Below are 17173 nucleotides of genomic sequence, written 5' to 3'. Positions count from 1 at the left end.
ACATATGAATTTTCTGTTTTGTATAATAGTTAAAAATAACTGCTATAGTATGAGGTAAAGCAGAATACTTTAAAGTAATTCATTCATCAGAAACTTTTCAACACATTTTTGATATAAAGCAATTTTACTTCTCTAATATAAATTAGAATCATTTGATACTGAATGGGAAAATAATGTACCGCAGAGCACTTTACTAATGCAATATCATGTATAAATTTTTCTTTCATGTCTACAAATAAGGTGAATGTATGGGCATTTGCACTCTACAAGGGAGACCATTTGATTTACAGCTATCAAATTTGGCACATGTATTACTTGGAGAGAGGGCATCTTACAGCGATGTTTTTTAAATCTTAATTAGACTGTTAATTACAAATTATGCTGAATTTTGGCATTTCAATGTGACTATTCCTGAAAATATTTATAAATGTAGGAAAATAGATTTTACAATATAAAAAAAAATACTACCAATTTAATAGCTGTGCAAATTTTTATTAAATTTGTAGCAAAATATTTAATAATAATAATAATTTTTTTATACCTAATTTCCAATAATAAATTACATTGTTAACCTAAACTCAAACTTTTTTCATTGTTTTACCAAACATTTAATTTTCTACTCCATTGTTGAAAGCCATGGAAGAAAATTGTTTAGTATCCATTACAATGATACAAAATTTTAAAAAATGGATGAACTGCACATTTGGATTTTTAATAGCACTTTCATGTGATGGGATTCATCTCCATTAGACAAGTTTATGTACACAATGAATAAAATATATGCAATTAAACTGTTTTAATGTTTGACAGTTTGATAAAGTCATAAATATGAAGTTATGTCCAAGTGATTAAATGAAATTATATATAATCAATTTTCTTGGCGAACCAGCGGAGCATACTAGCCACATTCGGCGATCAGTTTGTTTGCTTAAATTATTGACTTTTTAGGCAGTTAAATGATTAATGGCAAGCGTTAAAAAAAAAATTTAACCTTGTTATTTGATATGACTCAAAAACATGAAACAGTTCACTGCAAATTAAAAAGTATATGTATTACAAAAGAAAAACAGAAATGAAAATCCTACTAAGGAATTAATGATTGGTGATGAAAGAATGTGATTGAATGTTTTAATGGATGAGTTTGGATTTCCTCATATCATTTAAAAACATTATAACGGATAGTGCATCAAATTGAATTTGAAATGTTATTAAAATTAAGGAAAAAAATCGTTCGAATATGAAACTGATAATAATAAAATGGTTATTTTCTGAGGCTTAAGATAATACAAAGATTATTTTTGGAAGATATGAACATTAATTGCCTTAGGCAAGTCATAACGCTTACTTATCTGACATTGGTTAAGCCTATTTTTGTGCTCAATTAAATTTTCTGTTGGAACTCTTTCTTGATTTCGTTTGTATCTTCTTTCCTGTGGTTGAATGCATTTTCTGATGATATGGCTAACCATCTCCAGAAAATTTCTAATCATATTTTGTAGTTTCATTCAGTATTTAATCGAAGCATTGGATTCAATGCAGCTGAAAAAACATTCAATAAAAAGTCTGAAAATTCATAGCATGTGTGTGTGTGTTTTTACTAGTGCCATTTGACAATAAGTAATAAACATTATTTCAGCCTCGTATGTTACTATTACATATATACAAATACATAAGAAAAATAAAATGAAAAATACAAACTAATCACTCAGGCTTATTTTAATAAAAAATGCAAAATAGCAATAAAATGAAGCTACTAAAACAAAAGCTTTCTTTTAAAAATGTAATAAGCTGTTTTTCTGCAGATAACTTTGGTACCACAAGAAAAATTTATAGAAACAGCTTTTTCTTCTTTTTTCTAATCTATTTAGAGCATTGTAAGTTACATAAGAAGCATTTTGATAACTGATTTTTCTTTATGCTTGTCCAGAGAAATAACTCTTTTCCTCTCCTCAAGAATTTTTACCTTTAATTTCCATAGCAATAATTATATAGAAAAGTACAAATTTTAGTTTATACTTTTTACTTCATTTGGAATCAGTGGTAGTTAAAATGGAATGTCAGTGACTTGATTTTACTCTGTAATAAGTCAAATGTTATTTAATTTTGAGTTCTCCTCTACAATTCTTAAAATGTTATAGAAAGCCATACTTTTAGATAAAATGCCATTCTCAGTTATTAACTGTGACAACTCCCTACCACAGCAGTAACATTTTATACATTCTATCATAAATGCTGGAATCACAGGTTAAAACTAATTAGGAACAGTTTTCCGGGCATGGATTTGTAAGGATTAATATATTTCCATTAGAAAATGCAAAAATAAATAAATAAATTTTAAAAACATTTTTTGTAACAATCAAAAATACAGTCATATTTCTCCTTTCAATAAATTTCCGTACAGAGATTGGATTATTTAACGTAAATAAGAATTTTGCAAATTTTCTTGTATATTGTTGTATTTTATATTTTATCTTGTATGCTGTTGTATTTATTGTAACCTTTTCCATTATGGATAAATCTTAACAGCATTTCATAATGTACATATAAATAGTGGTTGGTGCTTATTATTTTCTACAAAACTTGTCACTAACCCAGACTATATTTTGCAGAATTGACGAAACAGAATAGAAATATGTTATCAAGTGAATCTAGGAAATGGATTTTTGTCTAATTTCATTCTGTAATGTAATTTAAATTTTTCAGCTTATCTTATTCATATGCAATATGTTCCTGGAAGAATCATATCCACATCTATCCCATTTGACTGAAAGTGTTCAGTATTTAATGGAAATGACTCATAGCTATAAATATTTAATATGCACATATTTAAAATGAGCCTTCTTAGCTATAAAAAGAATTTCCAAAATACTATTATCAGTCATAACCCCATATTGGAATGATGAACTTCATTGATATAAAGCTTTCACGAAACTATCATTTCTTTATGTTTATTAATAAATTCATTTACCTTTTAAAATCTTATTAATAAAAGTTACTTATCTCTCTAAGATATGATTAGCCCCTTAAAAGATATGATTTAATAGTTATCAAAATTAGTAACAATATTAAAATTAAACTGAAAATAAAACATAAAAGCAGCATTAAGAATTTTGTTTTTAACTGAACTGAGATCTAGATCAGAAGCCTTATTACTAAAATTTTAAGCAAAGTTTCACTTAAGAAATATATTTTAGATTTCTATTAAGCATAGTTTTCCATTTCCCAAAAAATGTATTTGTATCCTTTCTCTCTATTTCAAGGGAATTTCAATTCCTCCTTTTACAAGATAATGCATGTGCATTATAAAGAACAAAATTCTGAAACTCAAAATCGCAGCTTTTATTACATGCATTTGAGAACAACACAGATCGCAAATAAAATCTTAAAAGTTAAAATTAAAATCACCTAGATGCAGTAAGTATTACACACAGAAACATAAGCAGCCATAAGAAAAATTGCCACGATTCTCTCTGATCCTGCAGAAGTGAATAGAGAAAACTATGAGAAATTGATGATTGGCAACATTAAAAAGGTTGCAGAACATGGGACATATTTCCACTTAACTGTAATGGCCATGACAAAAAAGAAAAGTTTTATTTTTATATTGCACTTCTTTTGTACAAGAATGAATGCAAATGCATTTACGATAATATGAGTGAATTTACACTGTTGGTGTTATGGCCTAGCCAAGTTATTTTAATGGTTCTTAACAAAATTTTAAATGCAGTGATCAAGTGAAAATAAGGCTTTGTCATCTTACAGCATAAAAATGACTAAACCTGACAGCAATGGAATTGCTATGAAGTTATCCATAAAAAATTATATAAGTAAAATGAATTATTTCAATTATAGAACTCACCAGTGTAAGAATTGGTAGGACAATTTTTCAAGATATCAAGTTTAATTGTTTTTCCTCTATACTGATTTATCACAAATCAGTATGGAAGTACTGAAATTACAATCATACTAATACAAAGGCATTTCTCCCATATATATAAATTGGGTTTTGCAAATACCATCTTCAGAATATATACACAGTAACCACTGAAAAATCACAGAACAACATGAGATAAATGTGTAGTTAAGATACTTGTAAAACAGTATCTGGTGCTTTTTTTCCATACAAGATTCCAAGAATATTGGAAGAAGAACCTTACATGATTAAAGAAATTAGAATGATTAATTTTTCTTTCTTAAAAAAAAACTGTCTAGCATTAATTAATTTTGAAAAACATGCTATGCATAAAAAATTTATTTCTTTTTTCTGTACACGACCAGTGAAACACTATTGGTTTTATAATAACATACATGCCAGAAATTTCATTTACAACTAACTGATACACGAGAATGGTTTTAAGAACACAACAATTTGAAAGAAGTAGCCTGCATATGAGTTTTCACCGCTATACAAGACAACATTTTTATAATAGTTATTTATTTAAAATAAAACTCGTCAGGAGAGGACGTAAATAGAGACCAATAGATCAGGCATTTTAAATATCAAGAGATTTGCACACCACAAAATGATCTAGCTGGTTTCTTTAAAGTTTTTAAAAAGTGTAACACATTTTCAAATCTTTATATTTAGTTTCATACTTGGAACAACACAATTTACAGATTCTATGCACAACGGCCACACAAAAATATCTAAGTTCTGTTATATATATGTGGATACGTGGAAAAAAAAAATGGGGGTTAAAAATTGACAGAAAAGAAATATGTGCTTTATTACATACATAGCAATAACCAGTGACCATAAAACACACCAAACCTAACAGTGAAGCATCTGCCACACGAGACCTATATCATACTCTTGGAACAAGTTTTCTTTTAAGTTATTACAATACATATACAAGATCCAGAAGATTTTTGTTATTTTAAATAAATAAGGCAAATGTAGAAAAATCTAAAATTCTGTAGTCTTTTCGCAGCCCAACATTTCATTTAAAACTTTGGGCGAAAAATCCTCCATAAACTAAATACAGAAAAAAATCTAAAAACAATTTTTCTTCCCATAGAAGATACTGATAAGGACTGTGTGATGTAACAGCAAAGTTAAGAGAAAATACATAGGCAATATCTTTTCTGCTACTTTACAGGAAATGCCAAAAAATAAAACGAAATAAAGAGAGTAAGCAATGATGAAAAAGGAAAGAGCTCGACGAGTTCCGCCATCAGATGGAGTCTAAAAAAACCTTTATGAGATACACATACGTTCAAAAGTGCCGCCTACATCAAAAAACCACTTGAATTTCTAACGTGTATCAGAGTAGTCCTCTGTATAGCATCAAGTCCAACTTCAATTACTGGTCCAGTAGGCGTAATTTTGTTTACTGCTGTTCTTCGGTTGACCCAGACCCTGTGGTACCCTCTGTCCAGCAGTCGGTGTTCCACCAGTCTGGCTGGTATCTTGTTGCATGTGATGATGCAGTAGAGTAGAGTGGTGTTGACCGTGGGCTAGGACTGGTATGAATTGGGTGGCGTAAGGACCAGAGGATGCACCCAGAGGTCCAGCTGCCTGGCTGCCAGCTAAATTAAAAGGGGGAGGGGTTCCGGTGTGGAATCCTGGCTTGTCATTGTACTGAAATTTAAAAAGATTAATTTAATTACCATGTTTGAAGCTAATAAATAAATAAATACTTTTATCAAACAAAAAAAAGTCATAAAAATATAAATATGCTCTTGAATTTTTATGTTAAACAAGTCCATAAAACATTAATTAAATTTATAATAGCTAGGCACAGAAATAATATCCCCTCCCTTCCTGAGAGTGGGAATTCAACTCAGATTTTGACATGAATATAATTTAATAAATAATTATAATTTAACAAATAATAATCTATGCAGGAATTAACTCAAAAGATTAGACAAAATATTCAAGATTTAAAAACAAGGATCTGTGCATATGTTAATATTTTTAAAATTAAAAATATTAACCTTTTGCACTTGAATGGTGACTTACTTGCCATTCAAGACGGTGATTCATATTTGGTTTATTTATTTTTCAACTTTGATTGTTAAAAACGAATATAGAATGGTAAAAAAGATGTAGATTAATTTTTCAAAGAAATTCCGCTTAAAGCAATAATATATATTTATCCAGAGAAATAAACAAATTTTTGTATCAGATGAATACTTATGCATTGAATTATTTTTCTGAGTGCAAAAGGTCAAAGCACATATACTATAAGCAATTAAGGAAGGCTTGTAAGAACTGCATTTTGAAATTAAGTTAGTAATAATGAAATATTCAAAATTGCAATTTATTATACATACTTTTGCCAGCTGAGCATGTGTCTTGCTGTATACTGAGCCGGATAGATCAGGAACAGCCCCTGAGCCTGGAAATAAATATTTGTTCATAATAAGTTCAAGCCAACAGGATTTGCAATTTGCTATCTTTAAAATATATATAAGAGCTAATTTCGATTTTCAAGCAATTAAATAATTTTCTGCAGTTTGAGAATTTTTCTTAATGTAGAGATAGAACCAATGATTTTTTGAAAAACATTCTATGCAATGGAATAAAATTAATCCTAGAATGCATGACTTTATTATTATTATTAAAAAAATGTTTTGAACAACTTCATGTAATTTATAAAAATTCAAAATTTTTCAAATTTGTATGTGAAATTTTGAAAAATTAAAATGTGCCAAATGGTTAATTATGAATTAAACAGCATCCAATGACACAAATCAGACTATAAGAATTCCACAATAAAAATAAGTCCTTTTTACCAACATATTTTTTACAATGGGAAAAAATTTATTTATAACAATGGGAAAAATTATTATTTTTATTTCTGATGGTAGAACTATTCATAAAACATCCATCTTTATATCCCCCCCCCAGTTTCCATCTAATTCTAGTACTGCTATTGTCTTTATTACAAATTTTTATCAAAAAGTATTTAAAGAAGGATTTCCAAATACAAATCATTGCCCTTTGAAATAGTCATGCAGCTCAAAAATGGAAACAAAAACATGCAGCCATTTGGCTACATGGTACACTGAAGAGTTAAATGTCACAGATATTTACAAATGCACATCTAAAGCAGCAAAAAATACAAAATATTCTACAAAAAATACCATTTTTTAGATGAACATAATTAATCTCTTCTCCTTTGAAGCTATAGTTATACATTTAATATGCTTTTTTTTTTTTTTTTAAATACTTGGCAATTTTACTTTTCTTTTGAAATATAATAAAGTACCATTTCACATAATTTTTCCTAATTGACCAACCTCAATATTTCTTTTGAAACATTATCCATGCTACACAAAATGAGATATTTTCTCACGGCATTTAAATAATTTTTCTTAATATAACCGCCAATGTCATAACTGAGAAAATGCCATGCTTTGAACAAACGCTTTTACAACAACAAATACAGTAGACTCCCGATTATCCACGGGCGGGTTATCCGCGACTGCCGCACAAAGTTTTTTTTTTTTTTTTTGACTGATTTCTTCAAAAAGATGCAGTTTTACAGTTATGGCTTTTCTAATTACATAACACATTACAGTATTAAAACAGTACATATGTATTCATTTTTCTGTGTATCCTTGACGCCCCTCTTAAGTACAAAGCACTTTTCTGTTTTCATTAACAAAATGCATTTTAGGTTAGTTTTGAGTGATAAACTAATATATTAAGCGTTAGTTAAACATTTCCTGCTGTTTATTTTACGTTTTATTGTACATAAAACGATTTTTCAAAGTTGGAATGACTGTTTTCTCTTTTGCTATACCCATTTTTAGCTTTTTTCGGATTATCCGAGATTTTTGTTATCCGCGGCGGCCGTGCCACCCAATTCCGCGGATAATCGGGAGTGTACTGTATTACAAATGATCATATTAAATCACTGTTATTTGAATTCTTACAAATATTTACAATTATATAATTTATGACTACAAAAAGTTATTCTTTGATATTACTTTTTCTTTTGTAGATGGTACAAGATAAATTTATATTTTTCTAAGAAATATTCATAATTTAATTACATAAAATAAGTATCTTCACATTCTACTTAATTCCATTTACATAACAACTGCATATGTTGTTCATAGAATTAAAATTTTTTTGATAAGCAATGCTAGGACAAGCAAAAATTAAACGATTCTTTAAAGAATTGACTTAAGGAAAATCTAAACAGTGAATCTATACTTTATAAAGTTCATTTGTTTTCCAATTATAATATAATAACAAAATTACTTGAGAAATAAACTGATCCTGTAAGTTCACACTCTAACAGAAGTTTTCGAGTGAAATAAATTAAGAATTTCTGACTCAGTCAAATATACTATCACACAAAAAAGATAATGCAACTTTTATTTATATAATAAAAATCTCCCAAATATTCAAAATATTTTGATTTTTCCAGTATCATACTAATAACAGAAATCATGTTAAAACTTCTGTATCAAGTTCAAGCACAGTTCTAAGACTATCATTACCTGATACACCCTTAACTTGATTTTGGGATGCAGCACCGTAAGTACCTTTTGTGTAGTCTTGGGCCTGAGTTAGACTTTCATATCCTTAAAATAAAAAGGGATATTTTCACACCTCCAATTTATTACAATTTATGCACCTATTGAAGCATAAATACAGGCTGCTAAAAAAGAGCTACACAAATTACCTGAATTATATGAATGGGAACCATAGGCATTGGCTTTTTGAAATTGAGTGTTTGTAGTCGCTCCATGTGTATTTGTTGCAGGAGGAACCTTATGAAAGAGTTCAATAATTAAAACACATAACGCTTCAATTAATACAAATATGTGATTCTCAACCTTTGAGACAGTAGATCAGCAAGTGTCCAGTCCCACTTCATTTTTTTTTTTTCTAATTAGTCACTCCCCCAAATTTTGAAATATTTTCCCTGTTAGAAAAATATCCTCATATTTGTATACAGTAAGCCATTCATGTCTGCATTGCACTGACAAGCAGTTCTTCACAATCTAACTTCATAAAATTAAAAAAAAAATCTATTATAAATGTTATTCATGAGAATTTATAACAGATCTATATATTGATTTATATACTGATAGTAAGGATCAATGGTTGAGAAACACTACTGAGAATCGTTACAGGTGAAAAGAGGGAGACATTAGTTTTAAAACTTATAATAATAATAGCTTTGAAACTAATTAAATTAAAATAGTTTTTGATAGTTTTTATTTAAAGAAATAATTAAAAAAATTAGACAACATCTTCAGCTGAAAATACTAAAATATATTTTGTTGGAAAAAGATTAATATATGCTTATATGCAAAATACTAAGGACAAGCTTATGTTAAAATTTTAATTAACATAAACAATGTGAATGTAGACAAACAATATTGATATAAAAGGACAAAATTTACAAATTCCCACCTAGATGTATGAAAAAAAAAATGTATGCATTGAAAGTAAGCCAGTCTATTTTACTGAAATATATCACAATAATCTTTCTTGTCAAATTTCTCTATTTACACTTATATTTCCTGCTCTTTAAACAAGGAGAACAATTCTAATCTTCACTTCTTTTTTCACAGTTGACACTTCTAACTAATCAGAACAATTTCATCAGTTTTTCCATTCCTCGCCTTATAAGATTTGATGAAAGCTTGATATTGGTCCAATGAAGAATTCAAGATAAATTCAAATAGAAAACAAGGAGGGGGGGGGGTGAAATTTTAAAATAATTGGTTTTAATCCTCACTGGTCAATAAATAATAATTGTTAATTCTTTAAAATCTCATTTTATAATGCAATCACTTTCTCAGCATTAACTGTTTCAGCAATTTAAAATCAAATTTATTACAGAATAACTACATTTGGATAATGGAGGATTTATGCCAATCAATAATTGGAAAAGAATGTAACACTTGCGAATTATACAAATAGTATTAAATGAACAGCTTTTATTGATTTGAACTTCAACATGCTACTACACAGCATTTTATATAAAATTAGTACATCAACGAGTTAAAAGTGTACACATGTTAAATGCCATATCAATAATAAATAACTATAAAATATATACCTCACCTCATTAATATATTTGATTTTCTCAAAAATGTTAAACATGTTGAATAACTCTGAACAAAAATAAACATGATAAAATATTCTACTTACAGGGAAAATGGGAGGGGCATAATGATGAATTCCACCAGTCATCATGCCTCCAGCAAAATAATAACCATAACCAGGAGGAAGGGCAGGATTTAAAAATGCTTGACCGTGGGCTTGAGTATTTGCCTGACCTTGGGACAGAGTTGTGGCTACTGTCGAAGCATCAGTTTCAGCTCTACTGTATTTTCCATCCGCTGAAAATAAATAATTCATATAATATTAAAACAAGTTTCCCTATGGTGTGTTGTTTCATTTGAACTTAAAACTATATGGATGAAATGTGAAAAGTCACATAACACAGATATATTTTAAAAATGAAATGAAAAACATTAATTTTATCAATTTTCAATTCTTTTAAAAATAATGAAGTTATTACAACAATTTAATATGCTAATTTTCTAAACATTGTTAATTTTTTTAAAAAATATATATATATATAAGGCATGGAGATGTAGAGAAAAGTATGAGAATAGTACCTTTTCTTGTTTAGAATGTTTTGGATTTAAAAGCCAATAACCTCTAGATTTATATATAAATGGCTAACTTCAATAAAAAAAAAAGTATAGAGTTTAAAAGGTAGGAAAGCACACCATTATTTTATTTTATTCTAAATAATAGAAATATCAGTTTTGATGAAAACTGTTTAGAGATGAAATAATTATAATAAAAAGAAAATTGATTTGTAAGATTTCCACATTAACTATAATAATTTATAAATTTACTCTTCTCAAACCAATGATAAAAAAAAAATCTATCTCATGCAGTTTCATAAAGTACCATTTTTAAGTTCTTAGTTTTAAATCACATCTAAAAATCCCCTACACCCTAAAAGTATAATTGTCTAGAAATTATATTTTATGCTAGAAGCATATATGGTAAAACATAAAATAAGCTAAAATAAGCAAGTATTGAATTAAAGATTATGAAACACTAATATTTTAGGAAACATTTTGCAGGGATGTAATTGACCATAATTTTAAAAAGCGGAAATCCAGAAATGTGACATGAAACAATGAGCAAAGGAAAAACACGTAAAAAAGAACAAACTAAATAGTCCATGTATAGAAAAACCTTTAAAACTATAGTTCATTTAGTTTTAATAATCATTTCAAAATACTTGTAAAAGTAAAAAATCAATAGCAAATGATTTTCCAAAATAAACTTTAAGAAGTATACTGTCCAGGACAAATTCAAATACTTATAATACAACAAATGTGAGATAAAAGCCTGTACTTAATTGTAAATATAGCTACTAAATATTTCAGAGAGAATTTCTTTAATGCTCATTGGAGCTTTGCAGCTCATCTCAAACACATTACTGACTTTTTTCCCCTTCTTAATTACAAATCTTTTATTGACATGACTCAATTGGCATTTCATAGTTTGCTTTTGAACATCAGTCAGACTGATACCATACGCAGCTTTATTTTGTGTATAAGATTCAGACGTGGAAGAAATTTTTGAGACCTGGGACCACATTTTTTCTGATGAATAATTCTCAGCACTTTGACACCTTTGCCAGATCGGATGTGGACGAATATAGAGCAACAATAAGCACTACTTTCAGTCCATTTTGCAAATGCCTATTATTATTTTTTCACACACTTTGCTTCAAAGAGACCATCCATCAAATTTTAGAGCGACTTTGAATAAAAAATTACAAAGAATTGGCTTTTTAAATGGAAAATAATTTAGCCCTTTGCTTTTTTAAAAGGCTGATCATTCTTACTTGTGTATGCCACACTACCCATTCCAGGATCACGGCCTGTCATACTAGTAGGAGCTTGGAATTGCATGTCATAATAACCCTAAAAGAAAAGAAAAAAAATGAAAAAAAGTTTATTAACTGAAAAAAAAAATTACAAATACATTTCAATAAAATAAACATCTAAAAAAATTTCAACTTTAAAGCCAAATAATTCAGGTACTTTTTAATGCCAAAAATTACAGTATGATCAAATAAAAAAATATACCATGATAATTTAAACCTAAGTATTTATTAGCATTAAGGAAATATATGTTAATTATTTCATGCATTGCTTAATAATTTGAAGCTTCAAATTTTGAATATATTGCAAAAAAGATTCATATTTTAAAACAATGAATAATTTTGTCAGCTTTATATTATATACTAAAATATATCTTCTCCCTTATACATTATTGGATTTAATGCATTTTATTATTTAATAAATGAAAGGTAACACTAATTTTCAAATTTAGAAAACACTAATGTGCATTTCATTCAATTATGCTTGTAAATGAAAGTTTTTAAAAAGTTAATATTAAATTTTGAAGAGATGTTGATAATTTTTTTCAATGCTTTATCACATTACAAGCCATCTATGTTATTTGCAAAGCTGTAAATTTCTTCTAAAATGTATATCAGTATAAATTAAATAGGTTCTATATAACTGAAATTCAAATTCCACCAAATCCTAAAATTAATGCATTCATAATAATCTAAATCAACTGTGAATTAAATACATAGTAATGAATACTAAATAATCAAATTTCTAAATTATTATAACTGATGAACCATTTTTACATAATATAATGCAATCAATGCACAAACAAGATATCAAAATTTCAATTACAGCAATATTATACTATGAATGTGTGTAAATATTGACAGCCAAAATAATTGAACATAAGAATTCTCTGAATACCAAACACAAAAATAATGACAAATTTTATGAGCTATATATTATTAGTTAACTAATATTTAATTACACAAGGTTATATGAAGAATAAACTCCAATCTCATAAAATTTTGCTAATGATTTGTAGTAGTTGTAAAAGCAAGAAACTGATAGGAAATTCTTAAAAAAAAATCAAACAGCAAAAATCCAACATTTTTTTATATATAAAATGTAAACAATTTTTATTAAATATCATGTTGAATCTAAAATATATCATTTTAATATAACACTAAATAAGGAAAACAGAACTTTTCATTAAAAACCTAGAAATACTGTTTTCATTCTGAAAACAGATAGTGCTAATTAGATGGAAGACTAGTAAATTATTTTGTTTGCAGTTGTTTCTCCTATCAAATACTGGTGCATATTCTGGTTACAGAAGGGGGGAAAAATAAAAATACTTACCAATGAAATATTTATTAACACCATGTAAACAAAAATATCCAAAATCATTCCAGCTTTAAAGTGCGTGCTTTAGATAAAATTTGTGCTCAGAACTAATTATAGAATTTTTTTTGAATTTCCAAAAGAAAGTTTTTATACCTTACAAAGGTAAGAAAGATTCCAGAATATTTAATATGGGATTATATATATATATATAAAAAAAAGGCTGTCACTGCTGAACAGTATACCGCAAATAGAATTATTCCAAAAATAAGAATACTTTCAGTTTATAAGGAATAAAATTTCCTTTAACCACAAATAACATGAATAACAAAACACTAGCTTGTAAGTGAATCAAACGAATGCAAATTAAAAATCTTAACTACAGTTATATGAATAGGATAATGGTAGCATAAAACAATCAGAAAAACTACATTTAAAAAAAAAGAAAAAGTGACAATTGTACAGTCACACCTCCAGACACTCTACAGACATATGATGATGGTGCAGATGATGTTAATTAAAACAAAAGACATGTTCTAAAACGAGATGCTATTATTAAAAAAGATGATTACAAGTGCATGTGATATGAAAATGCTTTCATTCAATCAAACCAAGGTATGGAGGTTGAGAAGCAACAGAACTAAACAGGGTAAAAAGCCAAAGTTTTAAGCTGTTAGCAGAAGATGGGAAGCCAAATAACAAAAAATAAAAGGAAACAGACAAAGTTGGCAACATTTTTCACATACCAAAGTAGACAACTTCGACTGTAACATCTGCATGTCTTCGTAACTATATACAGGTGACTGTAATCCCTTCAAAAGAAAATAAGACATAAAGCATAACTGCATAAAGTAAATACAAGTGACATTCACTTTTGCTTGGTTTTCGCAGCAAAACATCTCCATGTTTATGAAATTTCCTATAGCCAAAAGGCAAAAATTACCCTAGATGCTAAGATTTTATTTTTACTGCTCGAAACTTGGCACATATTTTATTTTATTCAGTCATTTCTTTTTACAGTCCAATGTGAATTAAAAGCTTCCATTTTGAAAACCTAATTAACAATGAATGTTACAAATAAAAATTACGCAGAAACAGTTCTTAAATCCAACTTACCAAAGTAGACATCTTAGACTGAAGCATTTGCATATCTTCATAGCTGTATACTGGCTGCTGAAGTCCCTGTAATAATTAATATATTACTAAGCATAAAGCTGTGTTTAATTATATTTCAACAGTATAAGGTAATTACAAACATGAAATAAACTTTAAAAAAACACTGAATTTCATTTTAAAAAATGAATTATGCTAACAAATTAAAATATTAACCCCAAGTTAAAAAAAAATATATATGATGCACTAAACAATAAAATAAATTTACACAAAAGTGTACTTAAAATCATAAAAATATCATAGGAATACTACAGAAAAGAAAATTAATCTCAAGAATGATAAAATTCAGTTTCATCATACTTACATAAAATGGTAAACTGGCTTGGCCCATTATGTACTGATGACCTAACATTGCAGGTATATTCTGTGGAATATTTGGTACAGCTTTACCTGCTAAAACATGTTAATTATTATAAGAAAACAGTACAATCTCATCATATACGAAATTAAAACAGAAAAAAGAAGACAAAAGGACTCCAAAGAACAAAAATTGTGGAGAGAAAGGATACATCTACTACAATTACTAATGAAATAATAACAATAATAAAAACTTTTTTACAAGTATCCCCTTGCAATGGAATTAATGATTTCAATTAAAGTTTTATCAAATAAAATTAAAGAATTCCTAATACAAATAATTGATAAAATCATGTATTAAGATATTAATGCATAGTTGTTATCAAGAATAAAAAGAAGAAAAGGACAAACAATATAAGGTTACATATTAGTACAAAAAATGTTTCAATTCATCTTTCACACAAAACTTACTCGCTGATAGAGAATTTTTGAGCACTGAGGTTGTAGTTGTTGAAGATGAAGTAGAAACCAGGCCTAATACAGAGTTCATGTTAGAAGAATTTTGTACTGAATGATTAACAGAAGATGTAGGTGCCAGACTGCTAGCAGATAAGACGCTTGAACTACTAGTAGTGCTTGTTACTTCATATGTATGCTGAAATAATAATATACTATATTAGCATGCACAAATTATATGCTGATGAAAAATTAAACACTATTTTTTAAATAAATAATAGAGAAAAATTGCTTAAAAATACTATATTATTCATACAATTTTTTACATATTAACTAACAATAAAATTTTAAATACTCTTTCTTTTTTAAATATAAATATTTTCATTAATTGCATGTAAGCAATTATTTAACAATTTTCAAACATTCTGGAAATATTAAATATTCTAATTTCAGTTTTCCCCCATTCATTTTACTATTGCTATAAATTGACACTATAAAATAAAAATATCTTTCAAATAAATATTGAAGAATGATTCAAAATTCTATATTACCTTCTCAATGTTATATAGAATTGTTATGTTATAAAAAATTACCTTCTCCATTTTTGATACTCTATTTACATATACTTATAATTCAAATAATTTAAATTTCACAAAATTTGGGAAAAGGAAATAAAAACATCTTAGATATAGTAATTTACTTATAAGCCCACTAATTTTCACGAACATAAAAACATTTTTTTATGAAATAATTTCGCATTCTATTTGAAATAATTACAACATCGTAAAAAATACAATCTCATCTAATACAATCCAAAGCAGTTAAAAGGATATTCAGCGAGAATAATTTTATAGCTAATATGATGCCAGCAGGGAAATTTATTTACCTTAAGAATTACAAGAGACTAACTTCAGTTTTGTGACAGCTTTAATTTTTTTTATAGAAATTTTTTAATAACAGAGACAGGCCCCATGTATAATAAAAGAATAATGACCAATCATTCAACAAGTACTTAAATACTAATAATCAATATTTCTCCCACTAATTTAATCAAGAGTCAAAGAGAACAAAAAAAGTTCAATTAATTCCTCTCTCTCTCTCTGGGAAGGAAAAAAGGTTGATCAAAATTTAGAGAAAAACAAAAATATTCACAGTGAAACATAAACAAATTCGAAACATGTTTTTCAGATGATGTATGAATACAATTTTACTTAATTTGTATAGTGAAAACAACTGCTTCTAACCTGAGATGAACTGTGTTGGGATTCTAAAAGTGATGACTCTTTTACACCATGACTAAGAGAATTGGTCAACTTGGAGTTAGACACTGTTGTAGAAATCATTGATCCCGATTGTGCAGTGGTTGTGACAGAGCCACTGTAAACACCTTGTTGATTATTATACCCAGTATTACTCGATCCATATGAAGCAGAAGCATGTGAACTGTAACCTGTATTCAGATAATAATAATATCCAGTTAGAACAGACAAAACATGACACTGAACTTATCTAATCAATATATATTAATATGTGTCTAATAATAAAATAATGATGGACAAATTAATAAACATAAAGCTATCAAGTTTATATCAAGCTATTGGCAAAGATATAATCTAGAGAAGGTGCAAATATATACCTTATAGTGATTTTTTTAAATGTTAATTAAAAAACAAACCAAATTTTAGCACTTTTCCATCACAACCTTGGAAAATATTTCAACACAAAAGTGATTTTAACAGCATTTTAAAATTAAATTATTATGCCAATGATACCAATTTAGTAGATATAATTTTTCTTACATTAATTTTAATCAATTTTTAAAAGTGTGTTTTACAACCGTATTTTATCCTGGTTTTTCATTCTCAACATTCATTGTTGATAAAGCCACAAAATTCGGCTATTTACCAATATTCAATACATTTTTATTTAAAAAATGCACTTGATAAATTTTCCTTTACTTATTTATTTTAAGTTGCAACAATTACCTTCAAAATGTTAGCAATGATAGAAAATTTTAAAATTTTGCCCAATGTTGATCTTT

The 17173-nt window shown here is 27.5% G+C and overlaps 1 protein-coding gene across 4 annotated transcripts in view; it reads right to left on the bottom strand.

The window, feature by feature from the left end:
- Positions 1 to 3315: 3315 nt before the first annotated feature.
- The window catches only part of LOC129987879 (protein lingerer-like), a 31191-nt gene continuing 17333 nt past the window's right edge, over positions 3316 to 17173 (bottom strand). For 2 of the 4 annotated variants that reach the window (XM_056095857.1, XM_056095858.1), the window contains exons 16-26: positions 16377 to 16582; positions 15148 to 15331; positions 14684 to 14772; positions 14323 to 14388; positions 13953 to 14018; positions 11850 to 11928; positions 10124 to 10314; positions 8643 to 8730; positions 8458 to 8541; positions 6277 to 6341; positions 3316 to 5581 (exon numbers count right to left, since the gene is read on the bottom strand). In XM_056095857.1, coding sequence (XP_055951832.1) covers positions 5300 to 5581; positions 6277 to 6341; positions 8458 to 8541; positions 8643 to 8730; positions 10124 to 10314; positions 11850 to 11928; positions 13953 to 14018; positions 14323 to 14388; positions 14684 to 14772; positions 15148 to 15331; positions 16377 to 16582 — 1400 coding nt within the window. In that variant the 3' untranslated portion in view covers positions 3316 to 5299. The remainder of the gene's footprint in view (positions 5582 to 6276; positions 6342 to 8457; positions 8542 to 8642; positions 8731 to 10123; positions 10315 to 11849; positions 11929 to 13952; positions 14019 to 14322; positions 14389 to 14683; positions 14773 to 15147; positions 15332 to 16376; positions 16583 to 17173) is intronic. The other 2 variants (XM_056095859.1, XM_056095860.1) reach the window with 2 other exon arrangements.

Source organism: Argiope bruennichi, chromosome 10, assembly GCF_947563725.1.
Source record: "Argiope bruennichi chromosome 10, qqArgBrue1.1, whole genome shotgun sequence".
NCBI lineage: Eukaryota > Metazoa > Arthropoda > Arachnida > Araneae > Araneidae > Argiope > Argiope bruennichi.
This window is presented reverse-complemented; position numbering and strand designations above follow the sequence as displayed.